Source organism: Diceros bicornis, chromosome 1 (genome assembly GCF_020826845.1).
Source record: "Diceros bicornis minor isolate mBicDic1 chromosome 1, mDicBic1.mat.cur, whole genome shotgun sequence".
Lineage (NCBI taxonomy): Eukaryota > Metazoa > Chordata > Mammalia > Perissodactyla > Rhinocerotidae > Diceros > Diceros bicornis.
In genome coordinates this window covers 66,318,074-66,330,810 of record NC_080740.1, presented here as the reverse complement: position 1 = coordinate 66,330,810, position 12,737 = coordinate 66,318,074, and the positions used below count along the sequence as shown (strand labels likewise).

Here is a 12,737-nt window from a genome sequence, read left to right as displayed (position 1 = left end):
CATGCACAACACATTCACATGTATTTCATTACTTTACCACTATTAATCATTATTGAGTGTTTTCCATGTGTCAAACATCTTACATCCATTCCCTCACTCAGTGCTCTCCTAATATTCCCATCTTGAGGGGAAACTGAAGCTTTAGGGGTAAAGCAAGTCACTGAAGCCTTCATAGCTAGAACGTGGCTAAGCTGGAATTTGAATCCAGGCAGTCTGACTCCACAGCTCAAGCGCTTATCAAATACACTCTCTAGGCGCCTCGATTTGGTCAGTAACCTAGTTTTCAAAGTATCAGTTCGCACAGTCCCAGAAATCAGAATCAGATAACAGGTCCAACCGTGGGCAAAAGAGCAGTAACGCCAACAGTAACGCACAGCTGGCTACAGAACCATTGTCGTCCTCTCTGCACCCTCTGCCTTCCCCGCTCATCCACTCACACCTGCACCACTGCGCTCGGCCTGCCTCTCACTGCCTCTGGGCTCTCTGATCCATCAGGTACGAGTTGCCAGGGAGATCGTCCTAAATAATGCACAGCTCTGGTCGGGTCGCTGCTCAGCTCAGAACCTCTAAGGGCTCCTCACTGGTCATAGGCTGTAACAAATACTCTAGTCTGGCACTGAAAACTCTCAAAGACCTGATCCTCACCAACTCGCCAGCTTTATCTCCTCACTGTCCACCTACTCATACGCTACAGAGTACAGACAAACTGGACTTCCTGACATTTCCAGAAACACTCTGTATCTGTTTATTTCGCCCTCCACCAGAGCCAAGGGCCCAGGATGCAGAAGTTGCGCAAGAAGGGTTTGTGGAGTGCTTGCCTGGGAGAATGACTGAATGAGCCCATCTGGAATGCCCCTTCCTTCCCTTCTCCTCTGCCTCACAAAAGTTTATTCACCTCTCCAGGGCTTCTCCACAAACGATCCCGCAGGTCTTCCAAGGGAATCTGGCCTGTCTTCCTCTGTACTCTTTCCTTCCCTCTCAACACCCATGACGGTCTCCCCCCGTGTTACAGCCACACATGCTTGTGTCCACCTTGCGTGATGCTAGAAGGGGGCAATCTGAGGTCACCTCTCTGTCCTGTGCATCTCCGATCCCACAGCGCCTGGCATGTGGCCACACACAGCGCAGGCATTTGTGTCACTGCCCCAGTGAATGGGCCAGCAGTACTGGGACATCCAACAGGAGACTATATGACCAGCCACCCCAACCCACACTTTCCCCCGTGACTCTCATCACAGTGAAGTGGGGGAAGACGGTGAAAAAGAGGAAGCAGGAAGGAGTGACAGGAGGCCTCAGAGTCAGATCGACATGATTTCAAACACCTGCCCCACCACCTCCTGGCTCCTGTGACCGCGGCCAGGTGACTTACCTTTGAACCTCATTTCCCTTATGCAAAATGGGGGTGTAAATATTCCTCATTCAGTTCATCCATTCATATATTCATTCAAGGCTTCATTACTTATTAAATGTGAGATTTGGGGCCAACGACCTCTTCTCTGAGCCTCAGTTTCCTCCTCTGTAAGGTGAGGATAACATTAGTTTCTACCTCCCAGGACTTTCATGAGGGTTAAGTGCGTTATGTCTGAAGAGCTTAGCACTGTGCCTGGCACACAGCAAACACTCTACCAATGTGAACTGTTACTAGTGGTCATTACTCTGAGTTTGGAGGACTCAGCAGTGAACAAAACAGACAGGCCTGTCACAGAGCCATCATGTGGCTGACAGTCAAAAGGGGATAAGAGGCAGAAATGAAGAAAACAAGCTAATGGATAAAATAATTACTGACTGTGGTGAGTTCAGTGAAGGATGGTGAGAGCCAATATAACATGGGAACCTTCCCTAGATGCAGAATGCAGAGAAGGCCCAGGCAGAATGGTTGCAAGGACTAAATAAGTAATACATGTAAACATTTGCACTCAAATAGGCTATAATTGGAAAAGAATGTCTCTTGATTAGGAGGAGAAGAAAACATTGGTCTGAGGCTAAGGCATCTCTGATGGGGGTTGGGCTTCCCTTTGTTCCCGAAATGCTCCCTCCCAGGTCCCTTCTCCCTGTGTGTAATGGGCCCGGGCTCTGTATTTGCCCTTTAAAGGAAAGATTTATGGTCACTTGAGGTCCCTGCATCATATAATCCTGGCATCAGAGGCAATTCTCCTTCCAGAACAACTCATGCTGACTGTGAAAATATCTAATTTTACGGTTGCCTTAGATCGTCTTTGGACGGGCAGGGTCCAGACCCCTGGGCGGTTTCCCCAGATTTCAAAAAGCAGGAACAGACCTCGGGCTGCCCCTGCCCCTGCCCCTGCATGCTGAGAGCGGCTTGCTGCGGGAAGATTGGCACTTGGTGGAGGGTGCTTCAGGTGCTTAAAATAGATCAACTGTGTCATTAGACTATTGCAAAGCAGTCGTCTCATTGGCCCTGCTGGTGCTGGCGAGGGCAAGAGATAACAGCCCATGGAGAAAGACCTGTGCTTTGCACAAAATTAAGCAGATGCGAGGAAAAAGCTTCGGAAATGATACAGGCGGTAGGTAGAGGGTGGAATTGTGCCAGGAGAGGGGGTAGGGCTGTTGCATGAGCACAGAGCAGTAATCACCGCACCAGGAGCAACAGGGCAGCAAAGCGGAGCCTGTCTGGACTCGTTGTCTGGCGGGTGATATACTTACAAAAGAGGCTGGAGTCTTCTGGGTTGCAGGACACAACCCAGTAGCGTTGCGTGAAATTGTCAGGGGATCATCCATACTCTCCGGGGGACACAAAACCAACCTGTGGGGCTGACTCTGGTGCCTCCCTACTGCTCCTTCAATGCCCTCCCTCTAGCATGTTTCAAGGCCTTCCACCACTCTGGCCACTCTTTCCCGGGCATGCTTCAGTTGATCACTGCCCACCCTGACACGATGCTTCAGACACAGCCTAATCAGGGCTCTGCGGAGCGGTGCTACGACCTCCTCCTGCCCATGCTGCCTGGAACCACGTTCTCCAGCAGACCACATGGCTCCATTGCCTCCTACTGAACTTGGGATCAACCCACCCCTCCCCCAACTTTTTACTCCAATGGCTGCCCACGCCTGGTGTTGCAGTCAATGGGAAATGATGGCAGTTGAGGAAGAGAAACGTTCAAGTCACATTTAGGAGGTAGGAACAACCAGATATGTACACAGATTGAACATGGGATAGTGAAGGAAGGAGAAATGTAGATTAGGACTGCTTTCTAATCACTAATTTAGGTGACTGGGTAGATGGAGGTTCTAGCAATCAATTAGGACCATAGAATTGAAGCAGTTGTTTTTTTCAAAGAGAATACATTTATTAAATTTAGGTTGAATTTGAAGTGCCTTGGGAATACCCAGGTAGGCATCTTAGCAGACAGTCAGAAAGATGAACTTAGCGCTTAGCAGAGAGATCTTTATCATAAAGAAAAAGAGAGCGGGCTTTTCATTAATGAATTAATTCATCAAATATCTTTTGAGCACCTACTATGTATCAGGCACTGGGCTTTGCTTTCTGTGAATTCTTTACTACTCTGATTTATTCCAGAGGAATGAAAAAAGTCTGCCCTCAACTGAAGAAATTATGTTGGCACTATCCACTTTACTACCTTTCTTTCTCAAGCAGAAGAACCCCATAATGACAGAGGAGAGGTCTTGAGTAGCCATACGGGTCAATGTGTGGCCTTTCAGTAATCACTCCTTAGCTGGGGGGATACGAACCGACCTTACTGTCACAGAGCTCATGCTGTGGACTAGATGTCCTCAACTGGATCAGGCGTGTCCCTTGTGTCAGAACAATCCTTGGAACAGTTCAGCCTCCCAGGGTACCTTCCTTTGGGCTGGAAAAGTTACCCAGAGCTGGGACCAGTTATCCAGATTGCCTTGTTTGGTCTGTGCCTCACCCGCTATTACTAAGCTCCCCTGGAAACAAAGCTGACCTCTGGGGGTGGGGGGGACACTGTTTACCCAACTGTCTCCAACAGGATATGATATCACCCTTCTGGGAATGGGTCAGCTGGGGAAAAAAGGACATGCGGCAGGGTTTTGCTCACTTCGAGGACTTGAATAGCATGGCAGTGTTAATCAATTGCTACCACCAGACAGGACTTTCTCCCATAATAATTAACAGATAGGCTGCAGTTTCTGCTTATCTGTGTGAAGATACCCTTCTCCATGTGTGATGTTATATGGATCACCTACTAGACAGGGGTTTAAAAATTCAAATCTCTACAGTGGCAAGGTAACAGAAAAGTATTAAGCTGTCCTCGTGCAATTTGACGGGACGTGGTGGCCACTGTGGCGCACTAGAGACCAGGCCCTGCCCCACTGACGGCAGCAATCCTGCCGACTGTTGTCGTGTAGGAGAATAGGGGCAGGGGTGCAACAACTGCCAGTTTGTTTTCTTAAAAGAGAAGCTAGGAATCCCAATTTTGATTTACCAACTTCCCAATGTTGGCAGATAATTCAAATTCATTGAAAACCTGGTGTGTGCCCCATCATGCTGCCCACCAGCTGGCCCATTTTGCTGGGCCTGTATGATCCACAAAGGCAAGGACCATGTCTGTTATCTCTGTGTCTCCAGGATGAGACACACGCTGATGTGCAGAGTTGGTGGTTGGTAAATATTTGTTGAGTGAACAAATGAACAATCCAATTGCCAGTCCCCAGGTTGGACATTCCCAGGAACCAGGCCAACTGAAAACCAATATGACTGTCAATTCCCATTACATTACCGAAAGGCTACAGTTGTGTGTAATGACCTGAATGGGGGTCGGGAGGGGACGGTGTTTTCTGCAGACAGAATGTGGAATACTAAGTCCCTGCGGTCCTCCCTTCTAGGGATCTCCTACGTGTGAACTCTTCCCTTCAGGTGCTCACGGAGAGGCTCCGTCTCCACTGGTCAGATGTGGTAAAATTAGGGTTTAAACATCAAGACTAGGCAGATAACCTTTGTGACTCTTGTGTTTAATAATCAACTATCAGCACCCTCTACTAGCCCTGGGGAGTGGCTGATATTCAGGGGGAAACCAATCCGCAGGGAAGTCTTCTCCTTGAGAAGTCATCCACTTAACAAACACTATGTCAGGGAGTGAATTGTGTCCCCCCAAACTCATATGCTGGAGTCCTAACCCCCAGTACCCCAGAATGTGATCTTGTTTGGAGATAAGGTCTTTCAGAGGTAATCAAGTTAAAATAAGGTCACTAGGGTGGGCCCTAATCCAGTATGACTGGTGTCCTTACCAAAAGGGGAAATTTGGACACAGAGACACAGATAGAGGGAAGATGATGTGAAGACACAGGGGGAAGATGACCACCCACAACCAAAGAAAGAGGCCTTGATCAGGTCCTGCCCTCATGGCGCTCAGAAGGAACCCACCCTGCCAACACCTTGATTTTGGACTTTTAGTGTCCAGAACTGTGAAACAATCCATTTCTATTGTTTAAACCACCCAATTTGTGGTACTTTGTTATTGGTAGCTCTAGCAAATGAATATACACTATTTTTACTCATTTCATAAACACTTGCTGTATGCCAGCCACTGTTCTAAGCAATTCACAACTATTAACTTATTTATTCTTTATAACTACTCTAGGAGAAAGGCACTATTATTATACCCCCTGTTATTACCATTCAAGATGAGGAACTGAGGTACAGAGAAGGTAAGTGATTTGCCCAAGGCCACACAGCAAGTAAAGGCCAGGGCTGGAATTTGAATCCAGCTACCTAGATCCAGTCTGTGCCTTTATGAATTACAGAAGAACAATTTAACTGTTGAAATACCCCCCAAGTAAAAGGTGCTTACATGCTTCTGGTCGTTTTCTGTTCTTTGGCAGTGGTATCTGGCTCGTGCTGGTATCAGCCAGCTGTTGACCATGCACCACAGCAGATGTTATCTCAGCAAGATAAAGCTTTACCAGAGAGGAATGTTGGAGTTCAGAATTGATATCACTTCCTTTACGCAATACAAGTACTCTTGAAAAAACATGGTGATTTTCAGAGATGTGTTATATTCATTTTGGATGGTTTTAAAATTGTTCCTTACGTTATTTCTCTAACTCACCCCCCCCCCCCCCTTAGCCTCAGGTAATCATTTGTTAACAACTGCTTCCTTCATTTGGCTGTTTAAAAAAAAAAAATCTCTATCCTTATAAAGTATACAATCATCTCTACTTTTTATCTATTTTGCAAATTTAGAATTTCTTTGGAGGGCATCCTACTGGGTTTGTGTTTGCAATGGATCTTTTCCTCAAGGAATTCTTAGAGTTCCCGATCTGGGCAATGACATCAGCAGAGGAAGGTCATCATGCTGCTTGTGGTGGAGGTCTTCAATTCTGAACCCCTCGCCTCTCCAGATCCACTCTGCCCCCTACTGTACCCTGGGTGGGTGCTGGGTCCATCAACTGCCTGGTGCTGGGTCCATCAACTGCCTTCCTTGCCCTCTGGCTCCTGGTTGGACTGGGTCAATGGGGAGCACCACAGGAGATCCAAGGGAGGGAGGAGAGAGAGGTCAGGGTATTAATTCCCTTGGTTTCTTCCTTGGGGTGTTGCCATGGGCCGGCTGCCTTCCTGGAGCCAGAGGACACAGCTCCTACTAGGCAGTCCTTACCCCACAGCTCGCTGGGTCTCTGGGTTCCCTTTCTTTGCCCCTTCAGGCCTGGGTAAGAGTGGTAATGGCTGCTGTTACTAGCCTCCTAGTACTGGGCCATCCTTGCTTCTCCTTGTTTGTTTCTCTACACCCTTCTCACACATCTGTTAAGACTCCTTCTATTTAACTTGCCTCAAGTTGCCCATCGGTTCCCTGCCAAGACCCTAACTGATAGACTCCTCTTCTCCTTCACCCTATAACTCAGTCGAGTGCCAGGTCATGCAGACTTCATTTTCTAAAGGATCTTTCCCCTTATTTCTATTCTTACAACCACCGAGGCCCTCAGACCTTTTCTGAACCAGGCTAATCGTCTCTCCCTGGAACCTAGGATCCTAACTTCCTGCCTTCAACCCATGCCATACACAATATTAGGTTAATAATCTTCCAGAAGGTCGTCCTGAAAGCTTTGGCTTTCCTATGTACAGAACCCAGTGCTGGCTACCATACCACTAAAACAAGCTAATTTTCAACCAGAGGGTTTGGCTCTTACGATACCATCATTCCAGAACTTTGCTCTACTCAGTGGCCAACTCAACTTCAGATTCAACTCCATTCCCTAAGACCCAATGCCAGTGAGTTTCTCACACTATTTCACTTAATCCTCACAACAACCCAGCACACTGGCATTATTGCTCACATTCTATTCATGATAAAATTCAGGCTCAGAGACGTGCTCTATCTTGTTCAAGATCACAGAGAGAGTACATGATAGACCTTGCATTTGAACTCAGGAATCCAGACCCCAAAGCTCAGGTTCTTCCTGCCCCAGTATGGCCTCTGCTTATCCCATGACACCTTTGTGCAGGTTATATGACCCCTCAGTGCTCTCTTCAACAAAACAAAGTCTACTCCAAAAAAGTAACTTGTTGGCATGCCAATCCATGATAGAGACCAAAGAAGGGACCAGAGGGCAGGAAGAAGCTGATGAAATGAGGAAGGATGGCTCTTGGCACCACTGTATGTAGTATGCATGATGCTCCCCAGCCTCGAGGATGAGCCAGTACGGGTTTTGTGCCTAGGAAAGCCATAGCTTTCAGGAGCTCTGGGAGTTCCGACCCAAGTGAGGAGCACAGCATTTTATGGCACACAGAATTGACTGGTGCTCAGGGTCTCTGGCACTCTGGGGTCAACTCAGTCTCCCCTGGCTTTGGACCCAGGGACTTGGGAGCTCCTGGGGCCAACATGGGAATGGGAGACACTGACATGGAATAACCAAAGGTATATTGTTGTCTAAGAATATGTACCTTAGGTGGTGACACCCTCACAGCTCTGGGGACTGTGTGAGAGAGCGAGGGGTCTGGAGTAGCTCCTTCCTTGCTCTCTAAGTTCAGGAAAACGGCCTGCAATCACATGGTGAGTGTGTGATGACAGACACAAGGCTCTGAAGGAACAGGGCCAAGGTGCATGGAGAGCATACATCACGGGGATGCCAGCTGGACTGGGGGGCTGGGAGGGCTTCTGCAACTCTGGAGGGTGAGGAGGCCAGCCTGGGTGAAGTGCGGGGGGTGGGCAGAGGGGCTGGTGCTGGAGGGAGAGGGCTTTCCAGGAGGAAGGAAGAGCACATGCAAAGTTGGCAGGCGCAGGCCTTTAGAGAGAAAGGAAGGGGGCGAACGTGATGGGAACGCGGAGAATGGTTCAGTGTGGATGAGACGGGGCTGTAAGGCTGAGGCCAGGCCACATGGGAGCCTGCAGGCCTCGCTGAGGGGTTTCCTTTTGCATTTTAAGAGCAATGGGATCTGCGTTCTAAGCAGAGGGTGATGCAGAGGGTGGAGGGGGGAGAATGGGGGAGGCTGGGGTGGATAAAGGGGGCTGCCTCAGCTGATCAGGAGACAAATGACAGACAAATTCCTTGGAATTAGGTTGGGAGCATGCGGGGGGGGGGGGCAGGAAAGGCTGAGTAGTAGACCCATCCCACAGAGACCAAGGTGGGAAAGATTGCTGCGCTTCTCTTCCCTTCACCCAGGGGCGTGCACCGTCTCAGGATCAGCCCAGCTTTCCCGAGCCCTGGGAGTCTTGCTTGTGCCTCTAGTGTTCTGTTCTGTCCATAAAGAGCCCTCCTTCCCCTCCCTTATCGGCTCCGAAGGCCAGACCCAACCTGTTGCATTCTGCCAGGTCCGTAACACCACCCAACTCCATCATCTCCAAAATTACCCCTTCTCTCAAATTCCTGCTTTGTGGTATACTAACGCTCAGCTAGATTTCAGCAGAAAGGATTCTGATGAAACTAAAATGCACACCGAGGAGCGAGCTGCTGACGGAGCACTTGCCCATTTCTGCCATCTGAGACAAGTGTTTCTTATTAATAAAAACAATTTACATATGTTTACAAAGCATTTTCATACAATCCTGTTTAATCCTCAAAATCACACTTCTGATATTCCTCGCAATTTATGATGAAGGTGTGCCAAGAGGCTGAGTGACCTGCTTGCTAATGTCATAAAGTCAACAATCACAATAGCCACAATGACCACTGCTGATGACGACAGCCTGGCCACCACTATGACATGATGCCAGCTGGGTCCCAGGTACCACACTCTGTATTGCACACAGCACACTAACATTTGTCTCCGTTCCACGCTGAGGGAGGTCCCATTGTTGCCATTTTGCAGATGAGACAACCGTACTGAAGACCATCCAGCTAATACATGAGAAAAGGACGACTAGAACCAGGACCCCCTGATCCCAGGGCCCGACTCTATCAGCTCTTACACACTGTCCCACGACAGTGCTCCTCTTCTCTGGATGACGTGATTAGGAACTTAATAATGAGCTTATGCTTTGCCCCCACCTCAGTGGTGACAGTTGAACCACAGATTAGGACTGGTACACACTGTCAGAAGTGTTATGCATCCAGAACCTTTCATAATCCAACAATTAACTGCATGACTTGAAGAGATGAGTGAACATTAGCTACAGGGTTTCACCTATAAAATTGGAGTAATGACATCCATCTCACAGGTCGGGTGTGAGAGTTTGGGGAGATCATGCAGGTGAAATGCTTAGCAGAGTGGCTAGTGGAGAGGGGGCACCCGGCAAAGGCAGGTGAAAGAAAAACCGAGTACGAGTTTCTCCCAGGTTCAATTTCAGGCATGAAGATTAAGTTAAGAATTTCACATCCCAAAGGGGAGAACATTTTTGCTTAGATCAAGTCACCCCAGGGACCTCCTGCCAACGCCCTGTCCCTATGATCTTATGACCCGGTCACTCCTTCACTCCACTGAAGTCTGATTTCTACTGTCTCCCTTTGCAGACTCTCAGGGTTGGGAGGAGCCTCGAGGATGATCAGCTCAGCCCCTGAGCCTGAGCTTCCGTCTCTCCAGCGTGCCCCCAGGCAGCCCTCTAGAAAAGCGCTTCCTCTAATGGGAACTCAGGGGCCCCCAAGCCTGCCCAAGTCATTCCACTCTGTTTACTTTCCACCTCTCCTGGAAAATAAACACACTCTCCCCATTTAGGAAAAGTACATGAGGCTGGAATGGCATTTTTGTTAGTCTGCATCTTTTGCAGTATTCAACTCTATTGGTCCTTATTTCTTAAATAACAACAACAAAAAAGTAAAACCTCTGTTTCCTTCTTTCAGGAATACTCAGTGTTGCTAACAGGACAAGAGTTCCTTAGGATTCCAGAGAGAGAAAAGGGCAGAGTCAATTGCTTGTTACCTTATTTCTTAGTTTTTTGAAAAATAGATGAGCCGTCTTTCTCTTCTGTCATTTAGTGAGAAAGGACTCCCATAAAGACATTTTTTTCCTAGAGATAGTGAGATGTGACAGGCAGTTCACATCTTTACTTATCTGAAAGCACACAGATGCAAACATGTGGCCCACTAGGTGACCAGGTCTACAGAATTTTGCTCTTTCCTTGAGCCTGGTGCGAAGCCAGAGCACTGTTCCAGACTGTCAAAATCAAGAGGCAAAAATCTTTGGCTGTAAGAGGCAGAGGAGTCTAGCCACATTCGCTTGCTTAGCATTGCTATGTAATACACAAAGGAAGACAGCAGAGAGATGAGTCATACAAATACATAGTAAATAAATATACTTCATTTCCATCTCGGTGGCTTTTGCTTTGTTTTCCTCCCCTCCGTGCTAACAGCCTTGCAATGGAGGGACAGTGAGGAAATAGTGGGTTTGGTCTGGACATAGCCTCAGAAGGGACTGATGTTTCTCGCCTTGCTGCTCAGCTCTGGCTTTTTCAGAAGAAACTTGTAGATTCTTAGATTAGAAGAGTCTCTAATGCAATCCCTCTCATTTTACAGATGAGCAATCTAGGATCCAGACAGAGACTGATGACAAAGTCATAGACTTGGAGAAGTGAATGTTCCTAGGGGTCCTCCAGTTCCACAACCCCACCTGCTACTGGAATGATCCAGACAAGCCATGGTGAACAGGAAGTGGGAGGGGGCTACCCTCCAGTGTGGCACCCAGGCCACGTGCCCCAGCAGGCGCCAATGGTCAAAGTGACTATACTGAAGAGAAATGGACTGGACCTCCTTGTACTTTTGCCTGCATTTCTCAGTCAGAGGCTGAGCCTGGCAGCAAAATGTCTGGTCCTGGCTCTGTAAAAGCAGTGTTGCCTCTGGCAGGTTAGAGACCTTGGACGAAGGGCTTGCCCTTTTCTCTCTCAGTCTCGAGATGGCTAAACAGCCTGTAGGTGTGGAGAAATCAGCCCCAGGCCCATGGGGCTGCAGGAGCACATGAGCAGGATATTTCACAATCTCCAGATCCAAAGGTGGCTTCTGACGATCTGTTTATCAAACTGCTTGTTCCCACCCGACTGCCTGCCCACACCCACCCACCAAGCAGTTAGGGGCCAGCCTCCCTGCTCCTCCCAGCTTCAGGACAAGCAGGACCTTCCATGGCTTTCCAGCTGTGGGTGGGGAAGGTCTCCTCTGAGCCCCCACAGTCAGACAATGGCCACACTACTGCTTCCTAGGCCTTCCCAGACATTGCTAGAAGGAGACAAGCAGCCTTCCCTGCAGAGGCAAGTGGCGCTGCCAAGAAAACATTAGCAAAATTAGGAAAAGGCAGACCCGTATCCCTCAGCCAGGGAGCACAGAAAGGACCAAGAAGGAGTCTGGGGGCCATGTGTCCACCCAGATGCCGGCTTCCTTCCTTCTTCCAGGCAGCCCCAGCGCAGGCTCCTGCAACTCCCGCCCCCACCCTGTTCCCATGGCAAAGGAGAGAAGGACCCACTTACTGCTCGTGTTCATGATGATGCCTTTGCACTGGGTCTTTCATTCAAAACGGAGGCCCCGGTGGCTTTGTAAATCTTCCGATCTTCCGACCTCACTCATCACCTGGAGGTGAAAAAGCAGTCTAGTGCCAGCTCTGTATCCTCAGGTGCTCTCTCCCTCTGCTGTCCCCTCTCAGCCTGGGCTGAAGCCGTTGGCCTTGAAGGCGACTGGACTAACAGGCGCAGGTGAGAGCAGGAAGGAGGCGGCGGCAGAGAGGACACGGGCGCCCCGGTCCTCTTACCCCTCGGACCCGAATCCCGGGCAGAAGCGGGGCTGGCAGCGCCTGCTCGCGCGCACCCCCGACTATTCCAGCCCGGCGGCCCGGGCGCCCAGAGGGGGTGTGGACCACAGGGAGGCAGGGCGGGGGCAGCGCGCGGGGCGCCGGGCTCCGCTGGGCAGCGCGGCCCCGCCCGGCCTCCGCCAGCAGCGACCCGCCCCGGGACCCACCTCTCGGCCAGCGTCGGGAGCCAGAGGCCCCTGCCCGGGCCCCTGAGGCCGGTTCATGAATCCTGCTCCTCGTCTGGGCTCTCGGATTCCAAGGCGAGCAAAGCGAAATAGGAGAGCTCGCCATCCATGATGCGGGCTCGCGGGCGGCAGCGCGGGGGGCGCGGCCGCTCGCTGCTGCCACCTGCTGGACGCGCCGGCGCGTGTCCGGGCCCCGCCCCGCCCGGGCTTCTCCCTGGATACTGGGGTGTGATGGGGCCCTTGGAGGGGACTCTTATGTCCTGGGGCCGACAAGGGGGTGCTTGAGGGCCTATTTCCCCTCCCTCAGTACTGGAGTCTAAGGGCTAGACAGCGACAGGGAAATCAAATAATGTTGGAGGGGCTGTGAAGAAAGGATTGGCTTTGCTGGAAGACGGTGTTCACTTCGAACT

At 49.9% G+C, this 12,737-nt stretch overlaps 1 protein-coding gene across 1 annotated transcript in view; it reads right to left on the bottom strand.

Annotated features, from left to right (window-relative positions):
• Positions 1-12,425, bottom strand: part of ABLIM3 (actin binding LIM protein family member 3) — a 110,898-nt gene extending 98,473 nt beyond the window's left edge. The window contains exons 1-2 of the mRNA XM_058543789.1: positions 12,310-12,425; positions 11,826-11,925 (exon numbers count right to left, since the gene is read on the bottom strand). Coding sequence (XP_058399772.1) covers positions 11,826-11,838 — 13 coding nt within the window. The 5' untranslated portion in view covers positions 11,839-11,925; positions 12,310-12,425. The remainder of the gene's footprint in view (positions 1-11,825; positions 11,926-12,309) is intronic.
• Positions 12,426-12,737: the final 312 nt, after the last annotated feature.